Source organism: Nilaparvata lugens, chromosome 9, assembly GCF_014356525.2.
Source record: "Nilaparvata lugens isolate BPH chromosome 9, ASM1435652v1, whole genome shotgun sequence".
Lineage (NCBI taxonomy): Eukaryota > Metazoa > Arthropoda > Insecta > Hemiptera > Delphacidae > Nilaparvata > Nilaparvata lugens.
Window position 1 is genome coordinate 34,075,122 of NC_052512.1, and position 23,124 is coordinate 34,098,245.

General features: G+C 34.8%; 1 protein-coding gene across 5 annotated transcripts in view; it reads right to left on the bottom strand.

The window, feature by feature from the left end:
* LOC111061576 overlaps positions 1-23,124 on the bottom strand; it is a 43,518-nt gene that overhangs the window by 15,917 nt on the left and 4,477 nt on the right. For 3 of the 5 annotated variants that reach the window (XM_039435794.1, XM_039435792.1, XM_039435789.1), the window contains exon 2: positions 18,476-19,141. In XM_039435794.1, coding sequence (XP_039291728.1) covers positions 18,476-18,551 — 76 coding nt within the window. In that variant the 5' untranslated portion in view covers positions 18,552-19,141. The remainder of the gene's footprint in view (positions 1-18,475; positions 19,142-23,124) is intronic. The other 2 variants (XM_039435793.1, XM_039435790.1) reach the window with 1 other exon arrangement.

A 23,124-nucleotide genomic window follows, 5' to 3' on the forward strand; every position in this document is an offset into this window, starting at 1 on the left:
TTCATAGAGGTTACTCGTGTTAGATTGTAATGTGATAACAACCATCTTGTGTGTTCAGCACAAACACTTAATTACAACTGATTTGCAAGAAACAATAATGTAAGATGACCACAAAAATCGCTATTTAATGGTTGCATATGCTCTACATTATAAAATATATTTACTCCATTTTCTTTTTTCCAATATTTGTCCAATTCGTATGGAGGTTATAAATTTCCAATTGGATCAAAATACCAAACATTAGAGCCAACTTTCTTATATGATACCCAATGTTTGCCATCCTCGCTTTTCCTTGCTAAATTCACAATGGCATTCTCGTTTTTTAGAATTTTTTTGGGTAATGTATCTAGCATATATATGCCTCTTAGCTGAATCTGTAATAATTTCGACCAATCAATCAAATCATAATTACTCAATTCTCCTTCAATATTCATACCTTCTTCTTCTTTGTCTTCTTCCTACTCTTCTTTGTTGTTCTACATTTCTTAACTTGAGGGAATAAACTCACTCCATATGATGATGGGGGTAGGGGTGGAACTCTCCCTCCACTAATACTAGGAAAAGGCTTCAAAAAATACCCTTTTCCTGCAATATGCTTTTTCAACTGAGCTATAGCTTTGCGTCTAATATCGTTACTATAACTTCTCCTCTCATTCTTCTTCTTCTTCTTTTTTCTCAAAGACCCACCAAACGCCGCTTTAGCTTTCATGACGTTTGTAACAAGATAGCTAAGTGCTTTCTCAGCAAGGGGTGTTTGAGGATTTTTGAAAATGTCCCATGCAGCGTTTGCTAGAGCTCTGTCAGCTACCGCTCGAGTTTTATTATCGCTATTTTGAGTATACGCTATATCATGTATCTTGCAAGCTCTATCTAATGAATTTATGCCTTGATCACCTCTCTTTAACCTTTTATTAACCTTTGTTCCTGGGCCACAATACTCGTATCCCGGAATTTGATATTCCTCCCCTAGGTTATCAATTACCTTATTTAAAATAGTTGATGTCACATTACCTGCCAAACCTGACACACCTTTAAAAACTCTTGCCGCTGAACTCAAGATTCCTTTACCCCGTTTCCTCGAACTCTGCTTTTTTCTCCTACATACCATTTTTCATTACCTTTCAACTCAATGGTTGAACATTAACTGAGGTTAATTAATCAATACACCAACTTGAATTGAATTGAATTGGTTTAATTTTCAATTGAGTTGGAAATGAATTCATACACTATGTGCTTATAACATTGCTTGAATGATAAGAATATTATTTCAAATAGCAAATAATCTGAAAGGTGAATGCGATTTGAAAAGGGGGGGAAATGATGCTGGCATTGTGCGCCCACCCACATCTGCAGGAACATGTGCCAAAACAGATGTAGGAGGGAGCGAGTGAGAAGCCGCTGCCTCTTGGCTGTATGGCTGTGTGTGTGTGTGTGTGTGTGTGTGTGTGTGTGTGTGTGTGTGTAGCGGTAAAGACTACTGAGCATGCTCACAACAAACTATGAAAGACTCAGTCACCTTATTTAAATATCATTCACAACAGAGCAGGTGAACCATTTCTTCTTCTGGGTGTTTCTACTATTCATTACGAACTTATCAACAACAACAACAACAACAGGTAAGAATTGAAAACAATTTTTATAGAAACAATATTACATTTTATTTATCTATTCACACATACATAATAATAACATGTAAAGCATGTTAATGCTAGATGCTTACCGACATTAGAATTTAACAATTTTTATGTCGGTGATAAAAGCATTAACATGCTTTACAAACAGAGATAATGTTTTACACTTTATTTTGAAATTTTCAATGTCTTTTGTGCTCAAAATCCGGCTAAATCTTTCTGGAAGATACACATCCGTTGTTCTTAGCCCGGGTACCCGGATTTTGAGCACAATTCGCCGCCCGTGCTGGTTAGACGCCTCTCTCACGTCGCATATTGGATAAGGTAACCCCTCTTCCAGCTCACGCAGAGGCGTCCATGGCTTCTCGGTATGACTATTTAATAATCTCAGGAAGTTCTCTGATTCCATCTCGTTCTCTATCTCCACTTCCTCCTCCTCCTCCTCCTCCTCCCTTCGTTGCACCTCCTTCATCAGCGGCACCATGGATGAGTTCTTGTCCATTCCAGCTCGTTTCTGTTGAAAAATATTTGATTAGTGTCTTATTTGTTTCAGATTATCATCATACTAGAGAACTTGATCAATAGATTATTGATCTCTACATCAGATTATTGTCATAATCTCAACTCGACATCATCGAATTGACATTCTCTGCATAAAGTGAGTAATATCAGTTATTGAAATAGCATTGTTGCATGATCGATTACTTTAAACAATAATTTCTAAGCAGTTCAAATAATATTGCTAACATTGTTGCATGATCGATTAGTTTGAACAATAATTTCTAATCAGTTCAAATAATATTTCCTTAGCATCAATTTATATTCGGTTCAAATAATATTTCCTTTGCATTCCAAGCAGTTCAAATAATATTGGTAACATTTATGCATGATCGATTACTTTAAACAATAATATCTCATATTACCATTTCTAATCAGTTCAAGGAAATATTGCTAACATTGTTGCATGATCGATTAGTTTAAACAATAATTTCTAAGCAGTTCAAATAATATTTCCTTTGCATTCTAATCATTTCAAATAATATTTCCTTAGCATCAATTTCTATTCGGTTCAAATAATATTTCCTTTGCATTCCAAGCAGTTCAAATAATATTGGTAACATTTATGCATGATCGATTACTTTAAACAATAATATCTCATAATACCATTTCTAATCAGTTCAAGGAAATATTGCTAACATTGTTGCATGATTGATTACTTTAAACAATAATTCCATTTCTAAGTGGTTCAAATAATATTTGCTTGCATTCTAATCAGTTCAAATAATATTCATATCAAATAATATTCATATCAAATAATCAAAGACTCGTATGTGCACAGATTTTTTTAACAATCAATCTCAGAAAAAATCTGTGCATACACAAGTTAATAATATTTGTTGGAACTAACCTTTGTTTGTGAGCAGATTGACTGCTCCTCCTCATCCCCGCTAACCTCAGGCTCGTCAAACACCAACCTCCTCTTCCCCTGCTTCTGCTTGATGTTGTTGCTCAGCATTGTCAGCACCACACGCCGCGGTGCCCAGGTAGCCGGTGTAGATTGTGGCAGAGGACTGTTCGGAATCATGATCTCCTCACCCCTCTCTCGTTGAACGTAGATTCCCTGTCTCTTCAGGGGTGAGGCGGAGGAGGAGGCTGGGGAGACAGCGGAGGCGGCAGCCGTGGCAGCAGAGGTGGCAGCCGAGCTGCGAGCTTTCTGCTGCTGCCAATAGTTGAGCACGCGCTGCGGCGGACTATCCGGCAGGATGTATGATGGAGAAGATGTTGATGGAGAAGTCATCGTGAAGCTGGCTCAGATTTAAATGATAATTTTCCTCTCATCACTTCTGTTTATATAGCATACGTTTCTCTCTCTGTTCCAGGCTCGTGCGAGCAAGAGCGAAGTGTGCTACAAGGTGAAAAAAATTCAAATTCCTCCTCAACAACACGTGCTCCCACATCATTATTGGTTTGTAAATATTCTCTCTCCTATTACAAAAACTGACACTTGATCATTTTTCAAATGGCATCCATGTGTTAGAAGACGAAAAAAAAAATCTCGTCTAGAACTCAGCATGAGAGGGTGAAAACACCTGCTAGAAGCTGAAATCCCCCATGCCAACTCACTTAAACATTCTCGAATGATTTCTAATATTATTAAATATTTCACAGCATTTCAACATAGAGGAATAGCATTCTTGATTGATTTCCAATATTATTAAATATTTCACACCATTTCAAGATAGAGGAATAGCATTCTCGAATGATTTCAGTTCAGTTATTAAATATTTCATTGTTTTCACAGCATTTTCTCACCTCTCAACTCAAGTTCCGAACCTCATATCCACTTGAGCTCTCGTGAGGGAAACATACCTGAGACAAGCATACCCGAGGAGATAGCTAAGCTGAGACGATACCTGAGCTGAGACAAGCACAGTCGAGGAGCTAGCTGAACTGAGAGAAGCATAGCCGAGGAGATAGCTGTCATTTCGTGAAATCAACACATGTAAGTTCATTTTTACTTTAATTTTATCCTTTGAGGACAAAAATCCTCCCCTCCGAGGACAAAAACTGTCCTCCGAGGACAATTTTCCTCTTCTCCGAGGACAAAAATTGTCCTTTGTTCTCCTCCTCTGTCCTCCACTCGTTTAGCAGTAATGACTAACTCTATACCTTCTGGTAACTCTCCTAATCTTTTACACCGTCCTACTTTTACTTTCCCTTTAAATTCCAGCATTGTGATGTTATTATACTGCTCCACTTCTTTTTGTGCGAAGGGAGTGTCTTCCAAGTTTTTCCATACATCCGACAGAAACTTAAGTGATTCTATTCTAGGAAATGTATGACCATTATAGCTTGTCATAGCATTGACTGTAATTACACAAATTTTCTCTCCCCTTGGTAGACAAATAATTTCTTTTTTGTCAGTGTAAGGGATTACAAAATAACCCTTTTTCTTAAGCTCTTCTCTTGCATTGTATGCATTAATAGAAACATTTTTATGGCACCCCTTTACAAAGTAAACATTTTTCGAACCTTCCTTTTCTCCTAAAAAACCTACATGTACAAATTTTCCTTTATTATTTACAGTAAATGCAGTCACATTGTACACTCAACTTAGATCAAAATTTCGCCAATGTGAATGGAAATATGGCTCAAGTTCCTCTCTCAAATTTTCTATTTCTTCCTCAAATTCTTCTAGCTGCTTATGCTGTTCCCTAAATGACTGTGTGGCTTCAAAAAACTCAATTTTCCTCCATTTTAGATCAATTTCATCCGGTTCCAGCTTGTGCTTCTTGGCTGATAGGAGACAAGGGCTGTATCGCTTTAACAGGGTATGGGAGAAGCTTACAAGTTATGTTTGCTCGTTTTCTTAAGACTTGTGGTATCAAGTTAGCTGTTGCTACAAGCCCCAACTCATCTAGGTCAACAACTTTGGATATGCTAGAGAAAACTGTGGTTGACATGAAGAAATATGTCTCACCACTCTTAATATAGCACTTTTGTGAGAAACTGATATTATTTTTGTTTGATGGATCCTCAAAATCTCTACATAATTTATAGCTAGTAAATTGAAACTGAATGCAGAAATTATTCTATTTCTATGTTGTACTCCAGTCAATTTCTTGGTATTGCTATTTCCCCAGTAAACATACTGTAGAAGATCATTATAGACCAAACAACAACTATTTTTTAAATTATCTGTCAGTTTTCTCCACATTTTAGCCGAGGACAGAGAATAAATTGGCACATTTTGGAAATAATTTCTACTATCATTCAAGAGTGACAAGCTATCTTGAATAGGGTGAAAGATTTTGCTATTGTCTCTATTTGTTAAACTATAGTTATAGATTGTAGCTTCCAAACGTGTAATACCATGCATTTTAGCTGCATCAGAGGTAAAGGTTTCCTGTAATCTTGCATCTGCACAGGGAATAAAGTCTACAATATGGTTAGCTAACTGGTTATTTACAGCAGGGCTTGTGATTTGACATACAAACTTATTATAAATTTTTACTCTCACATTATTATTAAGCCAAGCCAAGCAATTGATGCCAACAGTTTTATTGTTATCTACTATAACATTATAGTCTTCTTTATATTCTCCTTGGAAACCAAGCACTTGTAGAATCTTTTGAGACATATCACTTCCACTGTGCAATAGGTAAGGCAGCTTTGCTTTGACTCCATGTTTAGGCCTCACCATATTAGAGAATTAGCCTCTTAAATATAAGTTGAATGCTCCAAATATATCCATATATATTAGAACGAAGCGTCTCTTATCCATTGGCTCACAATCATCCAAAGCACAGATTTTCACAAGCATTATATTGTCACAAAAAGGTTCTGTGTAAATTTTATGAACAAGAATTAAAGAAATTAGAGTTAACTTTAGATGAAATGCAAGTTTATCTTGTAGAGAGAATATTAAAGAAAGTTGGAAAGCGTTATCTCGTAAAGTGTCTCGGTTTTAGTGAACTGTCTTGGATAGATAAGAGTCAATTACTAACTAAGTAAATATTTTACAATTGATTATATACGCTGATCATCCCAACTTATAGTTTAATATGTTTTCAGATATGAGCTCTCGAACGGAAATCATTTGATGAATATATAAGCTCAGTATATATTATAAATAGGCATTTTAATGAATTACATAAATATGATTCTGTTTCTTTAGAAAAATGGCGAGAATACAAAGTTATCGTTGTGAACTAACTGAACTATTGGAGACGCATCAGCAATTATTGGACCAGTTAGCAGAAAAAGGATGGACGAATATGAAATATCTAACATTTGTGAGAGACTATGAAAAATTAGGAGTTTGGCATAGTGATAACTATAATCATATTTCAGTTTGTGATTTATACAGTACATCATATGATGCTTACAGGGAAAAAGATTGCCCCGATTCATGGAGATGTGAGTGTGCACATCTTAAAGAGTCTATCGATAAAATTAAAAAATGTATAACAGAAAAAAATAAACATTTAACAAAAGAACAATTAAATGAACTTATCTGGAATTTTTTATTTATTTGTTCAGATGAGAGTGGACTAGAACAAGATTGATAGCATATTATGTTTAATTTCAGATTGGAGATGGATTCAATTTCATTTGATAAGAACTATTTTTCGAATAAAATCGATGAAAAATATAGATGTTGTTATTTCGAACTTATTGACTAAACAATATTAGAATTGAATAATTTCGGAAAAGAAGGACTAACGTTTGAGGAATATTTAACATTTATAAAACCTGGTAGAAGTGAAGAACAGAAGTCAGAACATATAAGTGTATGTTATATTATAAATAAGAATATAGTTGATAGACATGGAAGATGTGAATTAAAGGAAATTCCTGAATTTTGCTATTGTTATTCATTAGGTTGGTTGAATATTCAAATGTATTATTTCATTGATGATAGGTTAACAGATAAAAACATTGATAGTGTAAGATTTACATTTGAAATTATGAAAATGTGTGGCGAATCAGCAATGTTGTACAAACTATAACTTTAACTTCTTTACAGAAATTATGATGAACTCGTTAATTGAGGAGAGAATAAAACTATTAAATACTAAAAGCTTTGAATGTGAAAATTAATTGTAATACTTGTAGAGGTTTAAGGAATAAATGTATTAGTTGTAAGTTACGAATAAATAAATGCAAAATTATTATAACTATTGACAAACGTTTGAAAAATAAAGACGATATTGTACAAATTTTTGATTATTGGCATACCATATTTAATGAATGTAAACTATATACTTGAATTATGTAAAGAATTATCAAAAATAAATGCTGTATAATGTTTCTCATTCTATGTTGATTTATTGAATTAAACCAAGCTACTCTAGTTGTAAAGCTATGTGTAAGTTAGAATAATATATGAAGCCGGTTTAGTCTGATTAAGTATGTACACATATAAAATTGATTGAACAGTAGTAAGGAAGTCTTCATACTAACAACATAGAATATTATGGTAGAAGAGAAAGATATTTCAAAAAATAAAAAAATAAAAAATAAATAAAAATGGATTAGCTATTGTCGACTTTGATGAATTGGTTATTAGTTCTTGTTCCACCACACCATGTATCAGGTTGAATGTGCAAAAATCTGTTTGAGCCCTTATGATGATAAGAGGTACATTGCTGAGAATGGTGTTGACACTCTCCCATTTGGACATTATAGAGTGCCAACTGTGAACTGATTGCTCAGTATGTTCCGTGACAATCATCCAACACCACTGATATGACTGGTGTGTTATATCATGAATATTATTAGATCTAAGCTAGCTTAGAGCTTCATAGCGTGCCGCGTGTGAACTATCCCACTCGCAAATATGAGTTGAAAAGTGAAAAAGACTGCTTCAAGCCGATCTCATTGAGATGACGAGTTTATCGCGTTTTAATAAGGGTTATAAATATATCTTAGCTGTTATTAATTGTTTTTCAAAATTTGCATATTGTGTACCATTAAAAGACAAGGCAAGCCAATCTGTATTTAACGCTCTCGAGCCAATTATTTCCAAAAATAAGGGAGTTAAGCTGTTCCAAACAGATCAGGGAACAAAATTCTTTAATTCAAAAGTTAAAGTGTTATTAGATAGATATAGTATTAAACATTATCATGTTTTTACCGATAAGAAAGCCTCCATAGTTGAAAGGTTTAATAGAACACTTAAAGCAAAAATTTATAGATATTTAACTGAACATGGAAGCAAAAACTGGATATCGCAACTAGACAGTTTAGTTCGTGATTATAATGCAACAACGCATTCATCCATTAGAATGAAACCTGAAGATGTGGGGAAAAAAAATTGTAATCATGTTTTAATGTCTTTGAATTCTGCATTCAATAGACGATATATATTGAAAAATTCAAAACCGAAATTTAAGCTAGGAGATGTTGTACGAATCTCAAAGAAAAGGGTTCTTTTCGATAAGTCTTATAACATAAACTGGAGCGCAGAGTATTTTGTAATTCATTCTATATTTCCTTCTAAACCTATAACCTACTCACTGAGAGATCTAAACGGAGAAGTAATTAGTGGTAGGTTTTATGCAGAAGAAATTGAAAAAACACAATTAAACGAATCGGAGAGACAAGTGTATTTGATTGAAAAAATATTAAAACGTGATAAAAAGATTGCTAGTGAAATGGATTGGGTTTTCAACGCCTAGTTATATTAGTAAAGATCAACTATTAGATGAAAAATAATCTTTTGTAATCTATTGTAAATATCATGTACAGTTATTGTAAATAATCTATTGTGAATACATTCCATTCAGTGTAAATATCATGATGTACATTCGTTGAAAATATAATAGAAGTATTATTATCAAACATTGCTTTTCATTTCAATCTGAAGTTTCGTAATTTGCTAAGGCTCAAGCAACAGATGCATTCTCGTGAAGAGGGTGTGGGAAAGAGAGGGTCAGTTGAAGTGAGAAACTTCTATCAGTGGGAGGGAGCGAGCGAGCGTCTAGCCATGTGGTTGCTCACCCTCCTCCCTGATAACTTATCAGTTCCTTATCAGATCACGCTCTGTACGTTTGTAATCATGAGTCAAATACCAATTGTTAACTTTGATAAATTAATTACAGATAAAGAAAAGCCTGCATTTTGTAAAAATGGAGACTTACTTCCTCATAATGCAAGAATGTTAATTATTTCTCCCAGTGCTGGAGGAAAAACAAATCTCTTATTTAATCTAGTATTTGCTGAAAATGGCTTAAGATTTAAGCACATTTACTTATTTAGCAAGAGCTTATATCAACCAAAATATGTTTTTCTCAGGAAGGTATTTGGAGGTTTGAAAAATATCGGATTTCACATGAAAGAGGATGTGAGCCAAATTCCCCATCCAAATCGTATCCCTGAATATAGCTTAGTAATTTTTGATGACTTGCAACTGAGCAATGTCCCACAGATAAGAGAATATTTTACTATGGGACGACATCGAAATATTGACACTGCATATTTAATTCAGAGTTATGGAGCTACACAGAAACATTTCACTAGGGACAATGCAAATATGATTATAATCTTCAAGATAGATTTATTGAGTCTGAAATTAATTCACAGAGATCATGTTGGAGGAGATATTTCTTATAAAGATTTTGTTAAACTTTGTCATACAGTTTGGAATCGTAAACCTCATAATTTTGTAACTATTATGAGCGAGTGCGGAATTAATAGCAGTAAGTACCGAGATTCGCTCGATACGTTTCTTACCGTTCAGTAGAGATTTATTCTTTGTGCAGTCATGTTGTCATACAGCAGCAGAAAACTGAATAGAAAGAACGTTGGTTTATTCGAAAAGATTAAGAAATTGAGAAAAGTAATTAGAGACAAGCATAAAAGCTTAGTCAATTTTGAAAGGCGATCGGAGGAATACAAGAGGAAAACTCTATCACCATTGATAGAACCTATAATTGAATTGGGAGAAAACAAATTCTCACACTCTAGTGTTAAACCAAAAAAGGAAGAAGTAAAAGAGGAACAGAGTATGGAAATTGATGATAATGAGGAGGAGGATGAGCAGAGTTATGAGAGTTCAACAGACAATTTTTTAAGCTCGACTAAATTTGAAAACAGTTTACTTGGTTCTAGCAGAAACGATGATGTGCTGTCACAATATCTAAAAACGTTTCATGCGGAAAAATTGAATAATTCAATCAGTTATGGAATTTCATACAATTCTAAAGATGACGTGTATTATATTGGGAATCAGCAAGTAATATTCGATAACGGTTATATAGATATTAATAATGAAAGATTTCGTTTAACACATGGTCTACTTGAGTTATTATTCAGTGCGAGACCAAACTCGAATCTTTATAATCAGAGAGATCTGGATGAGTATAAAAAAATCTTAACACTTACAGGCATACATTTAGATCAAAGAGGCTATGTTAAACGAAATCAGGGAATTAAATCGCAAATGATTCAAAAGTTATTTCCCAGTAAAAAAATTAGTAAAAAGAAGGGGTGGGGTTTATTGAAATTTGCAAAAAATAATTCTCATGATAGAATTGATGATAATGAGGAGGAGGATGAGCAGAGTTATGAGAGTTCAACAGACAATTTTTCAAGCTCGACTAAATTTGAAAGCAGTTTACTTGGTTCTAGCAGAAACGATGATGTGCTGTCACAATATCTAAAAACGTTTCATGCGGAAAAATTGAATAATTCAATCAGTTATGGAATTTCATACAATTCTAAAGATGACGTGTATTATATTGGAAATCAGCAAGTAATATTCGATAACGGTTATATAGATATTAATAATGAAAGATTTCGTTTAACACATGGTCTACTTGAGTTATTATTCAGTGCGAGACCAAACTCGAATCTTTATAATCAGAGAGATCTGGATAAGTATAAAAAAATCTTAACACTTACAGGCATACATTTAGATCAAAGAGGCTATGTTAAACGAAATCAGGGAATTAAATCGCAAATGATTCAAAAGTTATTTCCCAGTAAAAAAATTAGTAAAAAGAAGGGGTGGGGTTTATTGAAATTTGCAAAAATAATTCTCATGATAGAATTTATCAATACTTTGATAATTTTGACGAATTAGTGGAAAGATTAAATTTACTCTATTCCTCAAAAGCTACTGGCAACACCGGGCATGATATTGAGTACGCGTCTATAATTGAAGAGCTAAAAGAAGCAAAACTAATTGTTTAGTGTTACGATGACTCTACATCGATTCGGTCGAATTGATACGGGTAGTTCTGGGCCTACTGTTGCTAATCTTACGTGTGATATTGACTTGATAACACAGAAAATAATCGAATCGATAAATCAACAAGGAATCAGTGAAGCTGTGAAATTTTATTTAGATTCGCAAATAACCAAACTCGTTTCGGAAAATACAAAGAATATTGGAGTGAGCATAATTGAAAGAGAACATATTCTAAGTTCATTACAAAATTTCAGTGCTAATATCGATAAAGCTATTGCAGAGAGAACTCTAACTTTAGAATCTGCTCTAGGAGAAGTGAAAACTTTAACAGACAGCTTTTCATCTCAGTTGCTCAGTATTAACAATGATAAAGTCGATAAAGCTTATTTAGATGAGAAATTAAAAGCCATATCGGATAAAATTAAGAATTTGGAGGTGTTGGACAGAAACTATCTCAATACTAAATTAAAACAGCTTAGTACAGAAATTTTTACTAAAGTAAATGAAACACATCCATCATCAATTGATAAGCAATATTTAGAATCTGCTTTGCAGAAATTGACTAGTTCTTCATTAACAAAGGAAGAGTTTGAAAAACGATTATCTGAAATGGCGAGTGCAATAAAAGCTAATATTATGGAGGGTATTGAACAATTCATTACAAAAGATGCTATTGCTATTCTAATTAAGCAAATTGCAGAAAAGTACGCAACTAAAAATGATATAGGAGATTTTATTAAGAAAAACAAGATGGGAGTAGCTGTGAAAAGCGTTCGTGATGAAATAGCTGAGACAATTAAAAATTCGGAAGAGGGTACTGTCATGAGACTGAAATGTTCAGCTCCATTAATTGACTATCTAAATTTATTCATACACAGAGTGGCCCTGGACATCGTATCCAACTACGCCCGGGTAAGTTTTCACATGAACTGGATAGAGGCCAAAGAACACAACCTTTCCGAAGATCAGGTAGTGCAAATTATTACAGAAAAAATGGATCTAGCCCAATATAAAGACTTTATATTGGCGCCGAAAACATAAAATCTTGTAAACAGTTGCGTGAGAGAGAGTGAACTTTAACACATGTTGCTTCAAATTTCAGTCTAGACATTTTTCACTATGATTGATTGCATAAACACTTGCGTGAGAGAGAGTGAAGTATTTAAACACCTGCTGCTTCAAATTTCAGCCTAGACATTTTTGACTATGATTGATTGCATAAACACTTGCGTGAGAGAGAGTGAAGTATTTAAACACCTCCTGCTTCAAATTTCAGTCTAGACATTTTTGACTATGATTGATTGCATAAACACTTGGGTGAGTGAGAGTGAAGTATTTAAACACCTCCAGCTTCAAATTTCAGTCTAGACATTTTTGACTATATCAGTTTTTGCATAAATCTTGTAAAAGGATGAGATATTATGAGAGAGAGTGAAGTAACTTTAACTGTTAAACACATGTCACAGATGATAAATCGATTTAGACATTTTTTCATGTAACAGAATGTAACGGTTTTCGATGCAGGAGTTATTCTAGAGGAACCTTGCAGAGCGCACGTGTCATTTGTCTAGACAAGGGAGAGGGTGACGACCGAGCGCACTTGCCTACGGTTTGAATTCTCTAGCCTTTCGTAACTCTCGACAGAGAGAAGCGTTTCACTAGTATAGGAGCGCTAAATGCAAGTTAGTTAACGCTTGTCTCCTTCACTCACCTTTCATAATAGAGAAGGAATTTAGAAGGGTGAGGGTAAGAGATGGACTGAGTAAAAGAAGGAGAAAGCAGATGCTACATCTGACTAGAGCCGTCTGCTGCTTGTGAGAAGCGACTTTAATCTGTCAGTATAGATGTAGTAATATGGATTCACTTTAATTTGTCAGTATAGCATTAGAAATATGGATTCACTTTAATTTGTCAGTATAGCATTAGAAATATGGATTCACTTTAATTTGACAGTAGAGAATTTTTCCCTCTCAAAGAGATTTTTTCCCTCATCTAGCATTCACTTAAATTTGTCAGTATAGCAATAGATGTAGAAATATGGATTCACTTTAATCTGTCAGTATAGAGAGGGAATTTTTCCTCCTAAAATGGAAATTTTTTTTTCCCTCACCTGGGCAAGGGGAAGGGGAGAGAGAGAGAGAGAGAGAGATATCTCTTTTCAACCCCCTCACCTCCACTGGGCAAGGGGAAGGGGAGAGAGAGAGAGAGAGAGAAAGATATATCTCTCTCTTTTCATCCCCCTCACCACCACTGGGCAAGGGGAAGGGGAAATCTATTTTTAGAAAGAGAGAGAGAGAAAGATATATCTCTCTCTTTTCATCCCCCTCACCTCCACTGGGCAAGGGGAAGGGGAAATCTATTTTTAGAAAGAGAGAGAGAGAGAAAGATATATCTCTCTCTTCTCATCCCCCTCACTGCCACTGGGCAGGGGTAGGGGAAATCTATTTTTAGAAAGAGAGAGAGAAGGATATATCTCTCTCTTTTCAACCCCCTCACCACCACTGGGCAGGGGGAGGGGGAAATCTATTTTTAGAACACCCCCCACCCTACAGGCGGGGGGAAGGGGTGGCGGGATGGACGAGGGGCGAGAGGGGGGAGGGGATTTCGAGCAAAAAAGCTTCCCAGTGATCTCAGTTTCCCTCTACTGACCTTCCATAAGGGACGTTTATGTTAAGCTGTGTACACATACTCGTGCTTCCAACCCGCACCGAGCACGCTCCTCCCTCGTACCGCCCACGTACCATGGAAAGAGCATGTTGAACGGATGTCAGCTGATAAGCTGTGTTGTGCTATCAGGACGTAACTCCAAACAGCTCCTTGTGTATCTTTTCAGATGCAACACGTTGCTTTTTATAAGATACAAAAGAGTATTTGGAATCTGTTGATTATGGAAAGATACATCAAAGCTCATTGTGTAACTTCTCGGATGCAACAAATTGCTTTTGAGAGGATAGAAGACAGTTTCTTACTTAAGGATAGATACATTGAAGCTCCTTGTGTATCTTTTCGGATGCAACACGTTGCTTTCGAGAAGATACAAAAGAGAATTTGTTGCTTATGGGAAGATATATTAAAGCTCATTGTGTATCTTCTTGGATGCACACGTTGCTTTTTAGAAGATACAAAAGACCATATGTTGCTGATGGAAAGATACATTTTCAAAAATTTTCGTTTATTTGAATGGTTAGTATTGTAGTCTAGTGGCCCTCCTCCGATAGGCAAAGCTACAGGACCCGGATGGTAAAATTGATTTATTTTGCAAATTTCAAATGGAGTTGACTGATTCTCAATCTACCGAGGGTGGATGTAGTCAAATCAACTAGTTCCAATCAAATAATTGAACCCATTTTTTTTCCAATTCGTGATTCAAAGTTTACGCAACTATGAAATCCCAAATAAACAGTTCCTTCCAAATAATTTCGTAGATTGATTATTTTATTAATTAAAAAAAATTACTTGTTTTTTTGTAGCACCTGAAAACCTTCGGTTTTGGCAGGACGCTCAATTGTTTGAATTGTGGATAAAAATTTTGATTAGATTTGATTTTTTGGTAGCACACGTGAGTCATGAATGCAGGTTCAAGAACAATCAATTTTTTTTTTCTTACAAAGAATTTCCAACTCTGATGAACAAAAGCAACGTATTTTTCTGTTTTGTGAAAATAATGAAAAAGTAGTCTATTTTTATATGTTTCCTTGTTATGCAGAGATTGCATTCTACCACATTAAATTTTAAATAGCTGCGAAGCACAGGTTATTATTGATAGTATAATGTTAAATTGATGATTGGCCATTGGAGCGATAAGTATGAGATGTTATCCTTGTTCTCTCATATACAGAGTGAGTCATATGTATGGGAACCCTTCAATAAGTTGAAGACTGTTGTAGATATGATACTGTAACTTTCAGGATAAGTTATTAGTCAAATAATCTATCTTTCGACGTACAACTAAATTTCAACCCCACATAAGGGGGTGACTTAGGGGTTGTAACTCGAATATTTTAAATGTGAACATCCATTGTCTGGTACATCATTTGAAGGCCTTTTGAAACAAGAAAGATAGCATTGATAAAAATGAGACGTACAATTGAATTTCGACCCTCATAAGGGGTTGACTTATGGGTAAACACCTATTGTGTGGTACATCATTATAAAGGCCTTTTTTGAAACAAGAAAGATGGCATTGACAAAAATGTTCTATGATTCTTGTATCCAAAATGGAGATTGAAGTTTCAGTTTTTGAAGAAATGAGGGGTTGTAACTCAAATACCTTGAACGTAAACACTCATTGTGTGATACATCATTTTAAGATCAAGATATTTGAGTTGCAACCCCCCATTTCTTTAAAAACTAAAACAAAAATCAGTCGTAATTTTGGATACAAGAATCATAGAACATTTATGTCGATGCCATCTTTCTTGTTTCAAAAAGGCCTTTATATTGATGTACCACACAATGGGTGTTTACATTTAAAATATTCAAGTTACAACCCCTAAGTCACCCCCCTATGAGGGTTAAAATTCAGTTGTAAGTCAAAAGGGAGAGTTTGACCAATAACTTATCCTGAAACTTACAGTATTATATTCACAACAGTCTCCAATTTATTGAAAGGTTCCCATACATAATTATGACTCACTCTGTATAATTCAAATTTTATTCATTCAAACACACAATATTCACAATCAGAATCAATAAGAGAAACAAAAACACACAGCTCAGTAAGATGAAAAATAATTAATAAATACTGGTATGTTTTATTAGAAAGAAATTCGTGTATTGGAATAAAAAATACTATTCGCCGGCAGTATACAATACTTCAAGTTTGCAAGTGGGAATGAATATCACTCTAATAAATTTAAAATTTATGAATAAATGGAGAAAGAAAAAGAAGAGAGGGAAAATAATTAATAAATACTGGTATGTTTTATTAGAAAGAAATTCGTGTATTGGAATAAAAAATACTATTCGCCGGCAGTATACAATACTTCACGTTTGCAAGTAGGAATGAATATCACTCTAATAAATTTTAAATTTATGAATAAATGGAGAAAGAAAAAGAAGAGAGAAAGAAATGACTAGCAATCATTCACTCTCACATTCACTCACCTTGCACACTTTCCAATAACAGCTCATCTTACTAATGCTTATTGCAAGCCACCAAAATTACATTCAAACTAAGAAATAACATTGAATAAGGGTTCTGTAAATAGTCAGGCATAAGACATCTGAGTCATCTAAAAATTCTTTTTTTTTGAAAACAAGTTGATTGTGAATCCTCTTGATTTCAATTGGGATGTTATCAAAAAACTTGAGGTCAAGAAATACAAACGATTTCTGGAAACAAGTGGTATACGATTTGGGAAGTCTCAGTAAATCAGCTGTCACTCTCCTTCCTAGTTTGATAGCTGGGGATATCCCTAAGCAACGCATGCCACCGTTTCCACACATCACATAGAACATATACATGACCTTAAATACATACATATATCTAAGAGGCAAACATCCAAGATACTGAAATAGAGAACAAGACTGTTCAAATCTATCCTTTCTTTTTATAGCACGCACTATCGATTTCTGCACCGTTATCAATGGCTTCAAGTGACAAAAATAAGTGGAGCCCCAACAGTTAATACCATAACTTATTTTTGGATCAACAAATGCAAAATATAACTGCCTAAGAACATTTAGAGGAATAAATTCTTTCAAGAAGTAGAATTTCCGCAGGACAAGTAACAGATAGTTTTTTACTTCCCTTGCCCTACTACCATTGGAAAGGAAAGTATTGCTTTCCAAAAAAAATTAAGGTACCCCAATTTTAAGTTTTCTTTACGTTTCAAGGTCCCCTGAGTCCAAAAACATGATTTTTGGGTGTTGGTCTGTGTGTGTGTATGTGTGTGTGTGTGTGTGTGTGTGTGTGTGTGTGTGTGTGTGTGTGTGTGTGTGTGTGTGTGTGTGTGTGTGTGTGTGTATGTGTGTTTGTCTGTGAACACGATAACTCCATTCCTAATTAACCGATTGACTTGAAATTTCAAACTTAAGGTCCTTATACCATGAGAAGCCGACAATAAGAAATTCAATGGAATTCAATCCAAGATGGCGGATAATTACTAAAAAACCATGTTTTTCACGGTTTCCTCGAAAACGGCTCTAATGATTTTCTTCAAATTTATAACAAGGATAGCTATTTATAAGCCCTATAAACTGACATGAGTCTCATTCTTGGGAAAACTGCAGGAGTTCCGTAATATTCTTGAGAAAAATGGCGGATAGTTACTAAAAAATCATGTTCTTCACGATTTTCTTAAAAATGACTCGACTGATCTATTTCAAATTCATACCCTGTATAGTTATTTATCAGCTCTATCAACTGACATGAATCTTTTCCCTTGGAAACTAATGGGGTCCACCCCATCCTTGAGAAATGGACTTTGTAAACTCCTTCTCGTGCATGAGGTAGGTAGGTAGAGCAGTTTATAAAAAGAACACATAGTCAAGATATTATTCATCTTGAACGACTTTAAAAAAATGACGACTGAAAAAAATCATCGAATTTCACAATTTACACAAAGGAAAAAGTACTCTGAAAACAATTATTATATGCACACATATTATACAGAAGTCTGATCGTAGTTTCAAATATGAGCAAGGAAAGTTGTGTGAGTGTACCACACCAGATTTTTATGATATGCTGAGACCAGTTAAGCTTCTCATCAACAATCACACCTAAATATTTTATTGCATCGGTCTGACCAACGACCTCACAGTCACAGTCATTCCGATCACAGGCACCATGAAACTTCAGTGCAGAAGGCAGTGTCCATGGTGTTGTTAATGTGAACAATATATTGAATGAAAAAGGCTAAGAAATTGTCAAAAAACCACTGATTTATTGATAATTAGAAAGACCGGTTTCGGTTATTACACCATTGTCAATCTCTGCGTTTATCAGAGATAGCCTTTTTCATTCAATATGAATACGGTAATTACCACAATATCAACTTCTCAACTACACAAAAAGTGAACAATATATATTTTGTTTTTGTCAGATTAAGCTGTATTCTATTGTGCCTGAACCAGAGCAATAGCATCCTGCATCATTCTATCTAAGTTATATATTTCAAGATAAATTAATGAATAAATTACTCACCCGCTGATAAAGCTGTAGATGAGGCTAGTATGGATGCCAAAATCAGAGTGATGGATATTGATGGAATTATCAACATGGTTTCATTCCCAGACGTTCACACTCATCATGATTAGTCTTGACATTACTCGGCATTTGATACGCGATGCACCAGATAAGAGACTTCGTATCACTTATCCGTTTGTTCGTGTGTTCTTATCACATTTGATAAGCGTTGCACCGGATCAGAGACTTCGTATCAAATTTGATACGCGTTGCACCGGATAAGAGACCACGTATTAAATTTGAAACGCGTTGCACCGGATCAGAGACTTCGTATCACATTTGATACGCGTTGCACAGATGAGAGACTTCATATCACATTTTTGATACGCGTTGCTAGGGATCGGAGACTTTGTATCACATTTGATACACGTTGCACTGAGTAAGAGACTTCGTATCACATTAGTAATCACTTTGTATCAAACGGATCGTTTGAAGAAAAATTCTAGATGTGTTTGTAATCAATCCACAGAGGATACGACGTATTCACAAGTTGAAACACTGTTTTCATAGTATATTTTAATACTAAGCTTTCTTTATCTTTATTTTACTATGTTTCAATGTATTCAGGATACAGTTCCTCTACATTTTCCTTGATTTTTATAATGGAGTTTGTTCTACATTCTACTGTAAGTTGATCATTACGGTATGTGCAAAACGTGAATTAAAATTTGTCATTCACATAACTCACAATATTATCAGAGATGAACGAAATAGTCATTTCGAAAAAATATAGTTTCCTTGATCAACGGTATAATTGACTAAGAGAAGTGAAGTCTAAGATTCAAGTCGACGATTTTCCATTTCTCTTTAAGTATTCATGTAAGTTCCACATTCACGGCGGAACGCGGCAATAGATTCTCATAAAATTTGTATTGCGCATCGACTTATACCTGAGGTTCTTTGAAATTTTGCATTATTTCAAAGATAATTTTAAAGATAAAGGAATTTCCTCAATAGTGATACAATGGACTTTGACTAAGGGAAGAGTTAGAGAGCATTGTATTCTCTTCAATTTAGGAGAAAAAGAAGGAGATTGAGAATAAGAAGAAGAAGAAGAAGAAGAAGAAGAAGAAGAAGAAGAAGAAGAAGAATAAGAATCAGTCAGACTATTTTAAAAAGTTGGCAATGAAAATGAGGTGATGGACTGATTCCATTGAACTTGCGGGTAGTGAGATGCCAAAATGTCTGATTCAATAATAAACGGTACACATCAAATGGACCGGGCCTCTTAAACAAATTGATACTGTCAGATACTGTAGATATCATCAAAGGCATATCCACTAGATAAGTAGAGGAATCATTGACGACAAATGAAAGCTTTGTTCTCATCTTGCTTGTGGTGCAAACATTGTGATAGAACGAGATTCTGTTGCCTTTGGCAAGGAGTGTACGACGACAAGAAAGGAAATGAGAGGAGAAGAAAATAGAATAAATATAAGGTGAAGATGAAGAGAAAACAACAATAATTGGAGACACATGGAAAATAACAATTATTAGTTTTCTTTGTAGATTCGAGACATGGGGGGAATGATATCCTATTATACTAGTAGTTCTGTGAACAGTAGACCTCACGCAGTACTCTGATCAAAAAGTACCTGATTGAAATACAACAATAGACTGGCTTCTCCACACATGTGTGTAATCACTTGTCAGCTGATTTATGATGAATAATTCTATAGTCTGATTTATACTCTAATATTGGCGTATGAAGGAGGCTCCTTTTTCCTTTATATTATCCTTGATATCCTTGAAATGCAAAATTTCCAAAAACCTTGTATATACGTCGACGTGCAATTTAAAAGGAAAATACCTGTCAAATTTCATGAAAATCTATTACCGCGTTTCGCCGTAAATGCGCAACATATAAACATTGAGAGAAATGCCAAACCGTCGACTTGAATCTTAGACCTCACTTCGCTCGGTCAATTGAGTGAGTAATTTCTGTATTTCTGTTTCTATTTTGTTATCTGTTTATTTATAGTCAACGGATCTCGAAAACGACTCTAACGATTTCTACGAAAGGACGTGAAAAGGATAATAATTCATCCTTGGAAAACAGATGATGATTTCGTCGTCTGTCGATAACAGAAGATGTGTGTGTCTGGGTGGGAGATCAGCTGTGTAATCAATTAGCTTACCGTATCTCGCGAGAAATCTAGAAATTTTAATTGACTCGATCAAATACAGTAATCTGACTTGTTGAACATGAGATGATATATCATAATATACAAAGTTAATCATTATTCACAGTTTCTAAGTGATTAGTGAGTGTTATTTTGTTATTCAATTTGGTATGTAAACAATCTAAATTTGAACTTTTATGTTTTCAAATATTTGGACTGAAAATTTCACCTGAATTCAAGAGTATGGAACATAACCTACCTTTTGGAATATTTATAGTGTATAAATCAGAATTCAGGGGAGAAACAGTTTTGGGCTGTGCCTGTTAGTCCTTCCCCAATCATTTTGAAGAATCGAGCTCTGTTTATCAATAAATAAATAACGAGCAAAGCTCGGTGTCCCGATATTACGTCTCTGAACTGAGACATATCAACATATCAAGTCATTTTTGCAGATGATGCACAATAAGCGTTTTGCTTGGGAAATCAGAATATCTTTTTCCTGATAATCTGGGAATATTGTAACGTACGATGACCTGAAAGGTTATGTTTGGTAATATTTTATAGTTGAGAGAGCTGGTTGGAGAGTTAGGTTTCTGCTTGATTTTTGATGATAAACCCAAGCTTAGGATTAGAATTATGTTTGGCTATATACTAGGTCAGGGGTCTCCAACCTTCTTCATCCAAGGGCCACATTGTTAACTCTTGGGTGGCTTAGAGGGCCAATAACAAGTACGTGGATTTTGACTTGTGGGGACACACACGACGGGGGATTTGTGGGGTGTAGAATTTTTATATTTCCATTTAAATAATATGAGGAGTTCCAAGTAGGTTCAATAAAACACAGGAAAAAAACAAACCAATTCATTTCATTTCAATGCAAAGTCCAATTTTTTGAGTGTAGAAAGGTCATAAGGAAACTTGACAATGCATACATTTATCAAGTTAAAAAAAATGATAAAAATTTTTTAAATAGTGATAAGACAAGTTGACAATACACGAATTTACAGAAAGTTCCCAAGCTAAAAGAGAATACTTATTTTTAGTGAGAAGATTGCATTTCTTTTCCACTTAGAATGTCCGCCCATTCAGGATCAAACTTTATGGTTCCGATCATTAAAATTGTTTTCAACTGTTCATCTGACAAGGAAGATCTGTATTTTGGATTTAACAAACTTCATTTTTGAAAATGTCTGCTCACACTACTTGTAGGTAGATCCAAAAAGAGAAAACATAGCTCGAGCATGGTTTTTTATGTTTTTAGAGTCTTTTACTGGGAGAGACATGTACAGTCCGTGCAGACCATTTGCTAATATCTCACAATGGTTGATCGCTGCTTGTTTACAGCTAATTTTACACTTATTAAGAAATGGAGTGGCTAGTAAGAGAAGAGTACTTAACTCACAGTTGTTGTCAAAAATGTGTATAGATATATGTTTTTAAAAATCTGCAGCAATAACTCTCGGCGGGCCGGACAAAATCTACCCGCGGGCCGGATCTGGCCCTCGGGCCGTAGGTTGGAGAGCCCTGCACTAGCTTATGACTCCTGAGTGTAAGATATTCTATATTTTGTAATCCATGTGTGAGTGTGAGAGTAAGAAAGGGTTTTTATCATTACAAATAATCAAAATAATACTAAAAGTGACCCCCTGGGTTGTAGAATTCGCTCAAGAGCTGTTGTATTTCAATCTTTGAAACCCGCAACTTTTTATCATAGAGTAGGCGAAAATTATGGAAACAGTTGAATATCTCTTCCAATTAGGAATAATATTAACAGTAGGTCTCATTGGGGTTCCTATTTGAAATGAAAAATTACTCTCAGATGGAAATAAGATAGGAGCTACTATTTTAAAATTATTCGTCAGCCCGGAGAAATAATTTTCGAATAGTAGCGCCCATCGAATTTCGTTCTAGCTGTTTACCCTGTTGTCAATATTTTCAGTAGCAGAAGTCTTCGGGGTGATTTACAGCGTTAAATAATTATTATTCATTAATCAGCATTTGAACAAATGCAATTTCTATTTCCTTTTATTTTCCATTTTCATCTATTTTCTTTCCATTTTCTCGATACTTTTGTAGTTCGAATGAGAAAGAATTACCAGAGGTTGAGTTCTTAGTTTTTAGGGAGAGAGGATGAGAGAGATTGATCGATTATATGCCTTTATTAGGGCGGAGTTAGGACTCTTGGTCCTCTCTGCCACACAACCCTGAAGAAAGTGAGTATGGGAGGATCAGTGAGAGAGAGATAGAGAGAGAGAGAGAGAGAGAGAGAGTTTGATACTTATTTTTTGGGAGAGTGTGTGTGGATGAAAGAAAGTGAGTAAGAGTGAGAGAGTCAGCAAGTCACAATGTGAATTGGATGGAAGTGTGAACATGCCGTTTATAGTGAACAGAGAGAGAATAGAATCTATTTTCTCTGAAGCCTTCTCCACGTTGTTTATTTTCATTGTTGATTTGGCAGGTGTTGGAGAAGAGAAACACTATAAA